The sequence below is a fragment of the Athene cunicularia genome (genome assembly GCF_003259725.1).
Source record: "Athene cunicularia isolate RWA chromosome 3 unlocalized genomic scaffold, athCun1 chr3_part1, whole genome shotgun sequence".
NCBI classification, from domain to species: domain Eukaryota; kingdom Metazoa; phylum Chordata; class Aves; order Strigiformes; family Strigidae; genus Athene; species Athene cunicularia.
In genome coordinates, this window is record NW_020799097.1 from 55,889,806 (window position 1) to 55,902,801 (window position 12,996).

The 12,996-nt window shown below is 34.1% G+C and overlaps 1 protein-coding gene across 2 annotated transcripts in view; it reads right to left on the bottom strand.

Annotated features, from left to right (window-relative positions):
• TBC1D32 (TBC1 domain family member 32) overlaps positions 1-12,882 on the bottom strand; it is an 88,267-nt gene extending 75,385 nt beyond the window's left edge. Inside the window, exons 1-10 of one of the 2 annotated variants that reach the window (XM_026845643.1) lie at positions 12,862-12,882; positions 10,762-10,916; positions 7,071-7,232; positions 4,098-4,275; positions 3,407-3,478; positions 2,133-2,258; positions 1,146-1,224; positions 897-997; positions 748-809; positions 130-274 (exon numbers count right to left, since the gene is read on the bottom strand). In XM_026845643.1, coding sequence (XP_026701444.1) covers positions 130-274; positions 748-809; positions 897-997; positions 1,146-1,224; positions 2,133-2,258; positions 3,407-3,478; positions 4,098-4,275; positions 7,071-7,232; positions 10,762-10,916 — 1,080 coding nt within the window. In that variant the 5' untranslated portion in view covers positions 12,862-12,882. Of the gene's footprint in view, positions 1-129; positions 275-747; positions 810-896; positions 998-1,145; positions 1,225-2,132; positions 2,259-3,406; positions 3,479-4,097; positions 4,276-7,070; positions 7,233-10,761; positions 10,917-12,861 lie in introns of those variants that run through there. The other variant, XM_026845644.1, reaches the window with a different exon arrangement.
• Positions 12,883-12,996: the final 114 nt, after the last annotated feature.

A 12,996-nucleotide genomic window follows, 5' to 3' on the forward strand; every position in this document is an offset into this window, starting at 1 on the left:
AGTGCTCATTACAGGTTGTTATAAGGTCACAATAGGTCTATGATAACAATAGTAGTAAAACAAACTTTTCAAAATACATGTCTGACATGAACAAGTGACAGGTTTGTTGGGTGAGGTTTTTTTGCTTACCGTCCACTTTTTGAACCATACTGCTTTGATATCTAGCAAAGCCAAGAAGTAGACTGGACTCAAAAAATCTGGAGAGGCAGGATGATTAGGCTCATGTTTTACTGACAGAAGTGACAAGGTACTCTCCACTACTTCTTCCATGTACCTTATGACACAAATAGAAAAAAGATTTCCACCAGTAATACTCAGGAACATATTTCTGGTAAAACTTCACTGTTCAGATAAATCATAACAACACTATCTTTATTTGATCTTGTAAGGATATTACTTTTGTATTACCACGAACAAAACTAATAACAACATACATGTGTATTCTCCTATACGATTACACATATTTTATTACACTTGTTACTTTGTCAAACATACAAATTATTTTTGTTAAGAGAGCACTTAAAACACTTCAAAAGCGAAGTAAGCAGCTTAATATGACCCATGACTACTCCTATGCAACTTCCCTATTCCACCTTTCCCACCCTCTATTTATATTTCCCCCCCTTATCACTGTCCAGTCAATCTGAGCATCCTGTAATCAACCTTTTTCTAAAATTGTATGTATTTAATTATATGTCAAAAATCATAAAATTAAGAAATGGTGACAGGTTTTTGAAGGTGAAATACTTTTCTGGATAACGAATCCAGGAAGATGGAGCTTCTTTTTGGTACTCATTTAAAAGGCGGACCTGAAAACATAATTATTAAAATTACAAAATAAGTAATGCATGATGCTTCAATAATGACCAAAAAAAAAAAAAAAAGTTCATTCATACCTTTTTAAGTAAATGATTTATGTCAGTGTTAGATACATCCAGACCAGATGAAATACGAAGAGAATATTCTCCAGAAAGAAAATACAACTCCAAGTGTCTTGCTAAAAAAAACCCAAAACAAAACAAAAATCTCACCTCCATGACAATAGTGGCAAAACAGATTGTATTATACATCTTCATTATGAAAGTTTACTGATTTTCAGGAAGAACGTGACTCATGAAGTCTTAAATGTAATTAAATGCACATACCTAAACTTGTATAGACTTCTCTTGTCATATTAAATGGAGAAGAAGAAAAGGTTTTTGCATAGAACCTAAGAATTTTCTCCTAAGGGAGAAAAAGCCAGCAATGTATTAAATAGTCATGCAACTGTAAATTATTATTGCACAATAATCAATATAGTAGCATTATTCTTAATATTAAACATTGCTCACATATCTCTATAGATGTGAAGCATATCTTATAAAATAAACGGTTTGGGACCACAGACACTTACAGTCTGAAGGGAATTTTACTCAAATACTTTAACTGACAGCACCAATGCAAAGCCTCACTGAGATACAAAGAAGCAGATCAGAGAATATTACTGTCCTTTTCCATTAACATTAATGGTTTTATGTTATTAAATGTACCAATGACTTGTGACTAGCACTGCATCAAAAGAAACGGTAGACCTTCTAAGCCGAAAGAAAAATACATGACAGCAGCTGGAGCAACTTTCATATTTATTTGATAATGACTTTAAAACTCAAAGAAAAAAAGGGTTAATTGACATAATAAAAAATCTAAAAGCAGTTTAAACAGCTGCCTTTTTTTTTTTCCTTCATCAGTGCCTGTGTAATATTATTATGTATCATTTTCTCATCATGGAGCATATACCTGACTTAAATAGGAAATATTAACATGACATGTTTCACAGAAGGGTTTTGTCAATTTTTTTGTATGTCTGTTTGCTAAAAGACATTTAAGCTTCTTCGTTCCCATTGAAAGATATGTAAATGAGTACTTCAGCCTCTAAGATTCCTATTGAAAGCCTGTTGTAGTCCTTTAAATCCAGACCTACTGGAATCACATAGCTTTTTTACTTCAAAAACTCTATCTGATACATACACAAATAATAAAATGTCTTGGGACCCTAACGGACTACTCATAATACATATGTAACTTCTTACTCCTTTTCAGTACTCTTTACTAAGGCTACACATCTGATAACTAAATATAGAACATTAGCTTACACTGAAGGCTGCATCAGGATCTGACAGAGACATCGTTAGATGCTTACGCAGATTTGGCCAACTCTCAGAGTTCAGTATATCAGAGGGAGGGGCAAAGCACAGTGTCTGCAATGCTTCTTGGCGAACCTGGTCAAAAAGATAAACACCAAATAATTTGGAGAAACGAAGAAACAGACCCTTATCTGTAGAAAAGATAAGGAATTCCAGAATACTTACCTACTGCTCTATTTTTATGATGATTTAGACAAAACACTACATCACTGAGAAAAAAAACCACAAACATATATTTGAAGAAGCAACAAAACCATTTTATATAGATTTTCAACAGTGGGTGCAAGGATTATGTTTTACTTTCTGATTGTAATCAAATAATTTTTTATCAGGGAATATAGGAAACTATCCACAACTACTATAAATGTGCCTAGCAGCTCTGTAAAAAACAGGAAGGTCGAAACTGTTACTAGACACTATGTTTTACTGCTGAATTTTCATCAGCATTATAATCTACCTAATTTCAAATAACTTTTTTTTGTTCTACTTGTACACAACTGTAATCTCTAGTAATTTATTTCATATTACTGAAACAAACTGTGGGAAATTTTAACAATATTTAATAGCATCAAACTTTTTGCCTGTTTTTTTAAGAAAACTCAGCCACAATGTTTATACCAGTTCCCATCTACCAGACCTTTTTCAACTGCCAGACATCCTAAACAAATCTTATTGAGACAACACTCTCAAATTGATGTTCCTCTAGGCTTCAAAAATATCAGCAGCTGGTGCTGATTGGGGGTTAGAGACCCAAATTATTACTGCCACTGACAGGAAGGCAGGCCTAACTTGGAGTTTACATATTCCATCTGGCAGCAGTTTGTTGGCAAATTGGCAGGCATCTCTCTCTTCTGATAGGGGTAACAGAAAGGACAACACAGAAGTTACCAAGAAGGGCAAGAGGCACGTATATAGGAAAATAAGCTTCAATAACTTTATTTCTTGCAGAACAACTTATTCCAAACTAAAAATGCCCACCTATTGCACACAGACTCCTAACAAAACAAAGATACTTGTTGCAACACTAGCTTTTAAACCAAATGGTTACGAACAATGAAATACTGCACTGCAGAGCATTTGCTGCACTGAAGCCAAGAAATATGCGCCAACAAAGACAAGATTCCACTTAGGTACATATGAACTCTTACATACGTACAGTCTGTTTTACAATATGTTATAAACATTCTTTTGTATTAACATTTGATTTCTTCTTTTAAACTTACTTCCTTAGGCTGAATAGGGTCAAGCCTTTCTACAAGCAGCTGCAATTGTTCTTGACTCATGAACGTGTAACTCTGTAATACACATTGTAAAACGATCGTTAGTATGTTTTATCAAAGTGAACAGCAGAAGATTAAAAGCAGTCTTTCCAGTATCTAATTTACTTTTAATAATTAGGACTTCAACATTTATACTAATTTAACAATAAAGTCAACATTCTAAAAGTTTTCTGCTGTTTACCCAAAGTTAAATTTACAGCAACAAAATTACTGTTACATATTTTGCTTTTCATTACTTAAAAGTTTCCTGTATCTTCAGAAAATTCCTTATAGTAATTCATTCAGTAACATAGCATAGCACAGTAGTCTGGAAATAAACTGCACATTACTTGGCTCCTTAAGCAAAATCACAAGTTTGATGATGTATTGCCTTTACCATATTTTAACTTTAGCTACACAGTACTTAGATAGGTACTTTAAACATATGGGCATCATATTAATGTCATCAAGCATATGCTGTTTAAAGGTTAGATAGCTAGTATAAGCTTTGTACTTCAGAGTGAAAGAAAGGCAATTAATTCATTTTAGGATATATCAAAGATAAGAAGGCCTGTTCTCAATCTTCACTGACAGAAACTTAACAGTTTTGCAATATCATGCTTATTTTGTAACATAGAGAGAAAACACATTGTACTTGGTTGAACGAGGAGTCACTGTCCGAACAGTTCTCAGTGTAACAGCCACTCTGATGTTCTTTCTTTGTTTTACTATCCAGCTCCTTATTACGCATCTGATCTTCTTCAAACTTGTTAATCAAAGATTCTACCACAACCATCATGACATTCTTCAAGGCATGCATCATTTCTCTGTATCTTCAAAGTAAAGATGATTTTAATATTAAAGAGCATAAAAATCACTAATTTAAAAAATAATTCACTAAATTGTGAATAACTGAATATGGCATAACATTACTTAAACCCAACTCACCAACTTTACAGAAATTAATAAAAAACAAATGCAAATCCAAAATGAGCCACAAACATGTATGTACCTTAAATGTTTCAGATAACTATATTTTAAAATCATAACAAAATTCCTTTTTGCCCTTCTAAAACCATTCAATGAAATACCACTAGCATAATCCTGTTCTGACAGGTTCTTCAGAAACACCAATAGAAAGAATCTGTCCCTGAGAAAACAGATCAGTTATCATCCTTGTTACTGTTTATGTCTCTTCAGGATCAACATCCAATTTTGCTTCTGCTATAAGCCTTGAGCAGAACCAGAAGAGAACACATCATCTTGATTCAATATCTTGAGTACCGGTCATACACCCAAACCAATTTTCTTTCAACAAAACCAGGGTTTTTCTAAGTTATATAAATTGAATAATAATATCCACAAGGAAGCAATTCAAAATAAAAGCTGCTTCAGAAAAACATCCTATTCTAGGATACTGGTATTTTATTTCCAATTATTTTTTACTTTAAGGCTACTGTTACTTATTTTACAGTCACCAGAGATATAAATTACCATATTGTGCTTTAATAGCCTCCTACCTCTCCAATTAAGAATAGATACAGACATATTTAGTTCATTAGAGCATCTTCTACCAACTTTAATGAGCACAAGAACCCCAAGGTCCTGATCCTTGAAACAAAAATACACAAATAGCATAATTTGAAAAACAATCATCCTAACATCTATTTTCTAGGTGAAAATAAAGCCAAGTGCAGTTGACTGAGAACTGCTTTCTAACATAACTGGCCATACTCTGAAAACACAGAATGTATTACTAAGGCATTAAATTCCTTAACGTACTTTTCTCCATAAATACCTTTAGGTATAGTACCTACTAAATATTTCACAGAAAATAAACAATGAACAAAACTGGAACCTTGAATGATACTGAAATGATATCTGGACCATCAAAGTGAGACCAAACAATGCTCAAAGTTCAGAATGCTTGCAGACAGGTAACAAGAAAAGGGCCCTATAAAGGTTTGGTTCATTAGAACATATTTCTGTATACTGTTACAGAAGAAACTTGAAAACAAACACAAAATCTTCTAGAACAGAATCACATGCTGTTTTTTAATTTCTTTCTTACTGAGGACACATAGTAAACAGGCATCATGGCAAAAGTCTAGTACCACTAAAAGCACAGATGAAGTTAAGATTATGCAATAAAAATTAGTGAATAAAATAGTTTAGCTGAAGTAGTACATAAAATTGTTTCAGTGGCTAAAATATGAGACAATTGTCTTTTTTGTTTTCTTCCTCTGTAACACACAAAAATGACCACTGATGCTCAAATAATGGGGGGTTTGGTTGGTTTTAATTTTTCAACATTCACCATTTCAGGTGCTCATTTTTATTTTATTGTTTTCACATTGTAATGGTTCAACCTCAGTAAAGCCCTCATCATGGCTCTCTATGACAATTAAAAATAGAGAGCCAAGGACCTGATTCACCATGATGACAAAAGTATACTGTCCCTTTTAATTAAAGAAGCAATACTTTTAGAACTGCTTTAAGCATTATGATGTAGTTAAGATTTCGTCCAGGAATTCTGAAACAAATGTGATGCATAAACTAAATGTTTGAAGTTCTACATATTTTCTGGAAGTAACAGCTGTATATGCTAAAATCCATTTTATAAGTACTACTAATCACTGCTTTAAAGAATCACAGCAATCATCTGTGTATGCAAACTCAAAATTCAAAGCATGAAAATTCAGTAGGGGAGCTACCAGCCTCTGTTTTCCAAGGAAAAGTTATTCTAATGTCCATAGAAGGTGAATAAAGTTAGCAGGAAAGAGATGACAAATAAAAGAATTTAACTGGTACTCACAGAGGTTTTTCTACTTAAAGCTTCTTTACTAAGTAAGGTGTTCAAAGGCCAATTATTCTGGACCATAAACCCTGTAATACGTTGACATGTGGTTTTGCACACCCACTGATTTCTGGCCATCTGACAGTCAAAAAAACCTTGGATAATTATACAGTTGGTCCACATACCAATTTTACATTACATGGACAGCACTACAGAAGTATCTGCAAATACACTAAAATACAAAGCAAGATAGATCAAACCTCAGTTTTTAAACTGGTCAATGAAAGCAGATCTCACTGAACATATTACTCTTACAGGACACCTGACTAAATCCCACGGAAGAGATCTTTAAAAATATACATATGTATTCTAATTTACTTTTTTTAGAAAACAACATTCTCATGCAGATTCTCCACCAATATCTAAGGAAATTAACAAACTTCAGTACATAATAAAACCAATTTTTCCTTTAGGCAAACTTCTGTATCAAAACTGAATTTAATTTGCAGCTAGCGAAATAGTAGGAAGCAGTGATTCTTCTCTGAAATCTTAGCCCTGCCCAAATCCAGTCCTAGATACCTCAAAAACTTCATAGATTTGCTGCCAATCTTTTTATGCAATGGTTCATAATATTAATTCCAGAGTGAGACAAAGCATGACAAATTGTAGGGTAGGAAAATCTGAATTGCTTAGCACTGATTTTTGAAAGCAAAGAATCACTTTTGTTACCCATTGGTTCAGCATTTATTTGTTCAAAACAAGTTCTGGAAAGAAGAAATGAAGACAAAGACCAAGAAGAAACAAAAACGTGAATTACACGTATATACTCACTCTTCTGATTCACGGGTCTTCTTGGTAACATGTTGGACAAGTGTGTCATAGCCAGATACTTCGCCCTGATTTTGAGCAGAAGTACATTTTTCTGTTTCTTCTTCAATCACAGTTCCCACAGTATTATTTATATATTGTCTAAGGTATTTCACAAACTCGTAGCTGCAACAAATACACAAAACTAAAATGTAACATAACCTTGAGCTCATCAAACATTTTCAACACATTAACATTAGCTATCTTCTCTCTCAGCAGACTATTACTTTAAAGTAAGGGTTTATGACTTGCAGAGAAATAAACTTCAACAGTGTAAAAAACACAATTACGTTTGATTTTCTTTAATACGGTCATTATCAGCATATTCCAGGAAGAAGCAATACCAGAGAATTTCTGATTTCCTTTTGTGCTACTTCTAAATGTAAAAATCTACTCAGACAAAAGGTTAAGGTCTTGTAGACAAAAATCACAGAGTATCAAGAAATCTCTAATTTAAAATTCCAAAAGAAGCATTCCTTGGAGCATCCTGATCACAGCATTCATTGTCTTACAGTGTATCCATCTGGTATTTATGCAGGACATGTACAAAATGAGAAGAAACATAGAAAACACAATTTATAAATTCTAGCGTTTGAGCATGTCTAAGGCTTATGAAAGTCTGTGTGTCATGACAGTATGCAAATCTCAAACTGACAAACTAGCTATCTGATTACAGGTATATGATAAAATGCAAGGAAACTGGCTTTGCGCTCTTATTACATACAGAAACTTGTTTAAACAAAAGAATAATCAGAGGGGGATTTCAAACAAAAAACTCTCACTGGGTCCTCAGGATCTATTAGCTATAGAAAATGCTAAAAAGTAGTGCTCAGAATATATACATTTTTTTGGTTAGTCTTCTGATTTGCATAAAGGACAAAGCAAACGCAAAAAAGTAATCATACATAAACAGTAGAAGCATGATTGTAATTTCATTATATCAGATGCAGATGTGCAACTACGTTGTATTAATTTGGATAAATACAGAGTGAGAAAAATTCAAATAAAACAGTTAATTGTTTTGGACAAAGTACAGTACTGTTTTGTAGGTACAGAGTCCAAAGCTATAAAATGCAAATAAAAGCAACTGTTACAACAGGTAGCACTTTTGCTTTTCTTGGATATTAAATAAAGTAGACTACATTCAAGATACAAGACACAATTTTCTGTGCTTACTTTTTTAGTGTATAATGATACCTACTTCCTCACTTGATCACCTACCAGTTTCATCAGGTATAAAACTATCTTTTTTTTTTTTTTCCATTTCCCAGTTATTTTCATTCCTACATCACTTTTGTTCTCAATGAAAAGTAACAGAAATACAAGAAGTATATTTCAAGAAAGATACAAACATGTTTATTTGCATTTTCATTTGTCTTCAAGTCTGGCTTTTTACTTCTACAATAATGAAATTGCACACAACTCTCCACTGAATGAAAGCTTTCATAAAACTTCCTCTCATTTGTTTTATGACGGTAACATTTCCAGGTTATACATTTTTGCAGCAACTCCTTCACATCAATCACATAATTGCCACTAAGTTTATGTCTGCTTGATGTCCTAGCCTTGATCTTCTGGATCATTCTTCAACCTTAAAAATGTTTCGTAACAAGTGTTTCAGCAATGACCAAACTACTACTTTACATGTAGAATCAAGTCAAACTGATCTGGCTGGGCTTACAAAGGAAGCACCAAGGAGCAGGGGGGGGTGGTTAAAAAAACTTGAGGACTTTAAGGAAAAAATACAACAGAAAACGTGCTACTTACACAGATAGAAATTCTGATTTCTACTACTGCACATAAACTCTAAACTTGATTCAATTTTCCTTTTTATTAGCTTTCTAAGGATCCTGTATTTCTGTTCTTTCTACATCAAAGTGGGAACAAAGGATAAAGTAAAGCCTCAAAATCTGGTAAAATTACTGAGGCAAAATAACCATGAGGCAGATCAAAATACTGAGCTGAAACAGCGTATTGGACAGTCCAAAAGCACACACTACTAAAAGGAGCTTGTAGTCTGTATGGATGGGGTAAGGGTCAAGAAAGAAGTTTCCTAATGGTCTCACTAATAAACCACCATATGACCTCTCTGACCTTCCATGAAAACCAACCTATACTGCCATGGGTCATGAACAAGACTAGAATACGTCAAAAATATTCCAGTGCCACAGAGTAATGCTCGCATTCTGCATTTAAAGCATCACTTGATATTCTGTTAAATGTACGTTAAAACATTTCTCATGAAAGGAAAGTATCTATAGGATCGCCAATTATTTAACATACCAGAAAGAGCAATGAAAGCCATTGTTTCAGCATCCTAAAGGGAAAAGCTATGTATGCATTGCTTCCATTAGCTATAGACATTATTCCCTTATGCTAGGTATTCTCTTAGTAAGTCCTCAGAAGAAATACTGACAGAAGTAATTTCATATGCTTTTGGCTATTTGGTTGTTTGTTTGTTTTTTTTTTTACTGTATATATATATATCTATATATATATATCTATATATCTATCTAAAATGCTTTATTTTCAAAATTACATGTAATTTTCAACTTTCATATGTTTATAACCTACTCTTTTACTCATGCTCATCACCCAACCTGGTGCTCAAACTTTGCAAGACTGCCAACAGTGTTATCTGATACAATTTGTAATACAAATTAAAATTGAGCTAAAATATATTTGACAGCATTTAGCATCTTCAGAAGATACAAAAGCATTGTAACTTACAAAGTAGTTTATAAATTATAGTGAAATTTTAGATAAACTCTAGTTCTATTTCACTTATTTACTTTTACCTACCTTCTACCCCTGACAAGACAATGCTAAAAAACAGGCAAACCAGAGAACGTAGACAATCCCACCTCTGAGAAAAAAGGCAGGGAACCACTTTCTTAGAAATCAGGTCATAGAACTCTGGTCCTTATTGTCTTCAAGGGAATTTCAGCTTGATATTCCATTGGCTCACTACAAACGCATACTAAAAACTCTCATGTAGGAAAAAAATGTTAGAGTACCATGGAAAGGAGAGAAGAGTGTGGGTTCCAGAAATTTAGATCACATGTATGTGAGGTCACACTGTCAAGTCTGATTTAACAAAAGTGTGATGGAGATACAATTCTGCTTTATTCAAAACTTTAATTAAAAAGACAACTACCTGATAAGATACACAACAGTTCAGTAATATATGCCAGACAGAATAATCAAATATAGAAGCCAAGTAGCCTTCTGCAAATTTACCTTTTGTAAAACAAAATGATATTGTCTAGCAGGTGTCAAAAACACCTGCCTGACAGTCTTCAGTGAGGATTCCTCCAAGCTTGTTTGTGTGTTGTATTTAGTGCATTACATGTACACATGCATCAGAGCTAAGTTGTTTTGTAAATTCCTCTCACAGACAGCTCATCAGTTACTATTACAGTAAAAATTACACGACCAAGAGTGAAAAAGAAAAACAAAACAAAAAAAAACCAGAAAACCAGCAAAATTAATTTTTATTCTCTAAATATCTTTTGTTAGTTGATTAATGAAGGATATATATAAAAACACATACACATTTGCACAGCAACACAAACTGTAAACATTTCCCAGTAATAATATAGTTTTATACATTTCACATCCTTCAAAATATTTTAACAAGCAAAAATATTTTTACTTGTGAAAATTCTCATCTGTTTCCTCCAAATGCAAGAGAATCTCTTCTGCACATTCTACTGATGGGGCTCCAGTGATTTTTTCTTTCACACTGTGCAGTAATTGTCTAAGCATAGACTGTAACACAGCTTCATCTTCACTTGTAAAGTGAGACATCTGTAAAAAGCAAATATAAGAATAACAAGCTCTCATAATTCTGGGTTTTTCCTCCCCTCAAGACGCTAAGAAAATGCATAAGTTCCTTAAATTGCCACTTTTTTCCTGTTACGAGATTTTCTGTCAAAAGACACAGTCACAGACAGAAAATATTTGCTAGAGCTTATCTTCAGACAAACTGGAAACAAAATAATCAAATCAGTTTTAATAAAGCTGCTATCTTAGTACAATATTCTTAAACGAAATATTGCACTAAGCCTGAATATTCCTGTTTGTAGATGCTAGAGAACCTGCCCATCATATAGGCACAAGACTACATCATAATTTTAAAAAGGGGGTTTTTACAGATGTAATGACTGTGTCTTGATGAGAAACCTCTATGAGACTCTCAGCTGCTTCTCATCCGCTATTACCACCCATTATGCTTTTTGGATCTCTCTGCTCAGAGCTGTTGCCCATGCCCATGATCAAAGGTGCTGACAGCTTTTGCAAGGGCCAGGTAGAATTATCAGAACTGCTGAATTTCCCTTCTGTAATCAACTGCAGTGACCAGACAGAGTCCTGTCAATTTAGTCCTACAGCTACTAGGAAAAACTAGGAGGAGCAGTAGTAGCAGGGAGAAACTGGAAACATCCTTCAAGTTCAGAAGACAGTGTCTTAGCAGTTTAATTTTCAAGGGTTGCAAAAAAACCCCAAAAGCTCCATTCTATCTTTATTAATTAACCTAAATTAATGGCTTAAAGTTCTTTATATGCCAAAAAATACTTCCAAGCCCCAATGGCAGTTCTAGTTTGTATAGTTCTAGTCTGTTTGAGGAAAAATTATTTAGAGACCTTTGACTTTTTTTAATTAAAAAAAAAAAAGTCAAAGACTCTCTAAGCAATTGTGAATAAAAAAAAATACGCATACTTGGAAAATACAATATAATACATCACATCTTCCGACTTAAACCCTATTAACTAACAAAAAAACAGAGCCATATAGCACCAACTGGAGGTTACCTTTTATGAAAGGTTCCTCGAGTTATCAGTTCTCTATGGTAAGTAGCACAGTTGCTGAACACCCTACTTTGATGAATGTAAGTCAACATTAACTCAATCATCTTACCAAAAATAGCATTAAAATAATATTTAAAAATAAAAAACCCACAAAAAAACCCAAACCCCAAAAATCCCAACTCCCTGATTTGCAGTCCTCTTTCTTTTAAATTAGAACCTCAAGATATTTCATCAAAGCCAATGCATTTTTAGGCCTATATAAACCACCATTGTAAGTAAGATATTTTGACCTTAACATTGGAAAGATCCTAAGCCCCTGGAAAAAAAAAATCACTTAGTATTTTGGTATAACTACACATTTTTAAAAGTGCAAGTATCTGCATACTGGTTGGCAATCGGTGCAAAGCCCCACTCAAATCATTCATAAGGCAAATCAAAGGAATATTGCAGTTTCACCTCAAGGTTGCTTTGAAAAATCTTTTTTGACTTACACAATTACTAACAGAGATATTTATCTTAAATTTAATTTGTAAACGTCTGTGGTTTGTTGTGTTTGGTTTTCTGTTGGTTTTGTCCTTTCTCCTAGCTGTCATATCCCCCATTCAATTTCCAGGCAAAATTTAAACGATCATTTTGTCCCTAAGAAACCTTACACCAAGCTCGGTGTGCACAGCCTTTTCAAGTTCAAATTAATCTTCCCAGCACTGCCCCACAACGGCAAATCCTACCCCAAACCCCACGGGATGATTCCACAGCGGCCTGTTGTAGCCTTCGCTTGAGCAAGGTTTTGAACAACAAAAAAAAAAGGTGGTAATTTTAGCAAGAAACCAAAGAGAGCAATTAACAGAAATATAAGTGGGGCAAGAATTCCTCTCCCCCTCTCTATTTTTACCGTCAGTCATTTAAGTTTTGGGCAGTAACCGGACTTCTAATGACAACACACGAACGAAAGCAGCTTGTCTTTTCAAAAGCGTCGGGAGAAGCAGCTGGACCTGACCAAGGCCCCCTCTCACGCTACCGCTGAACGCACGGGGAGCTCTGCCACAGCACCTGGACGCGCTCGGCCTAGGCCCCCGCTCCGC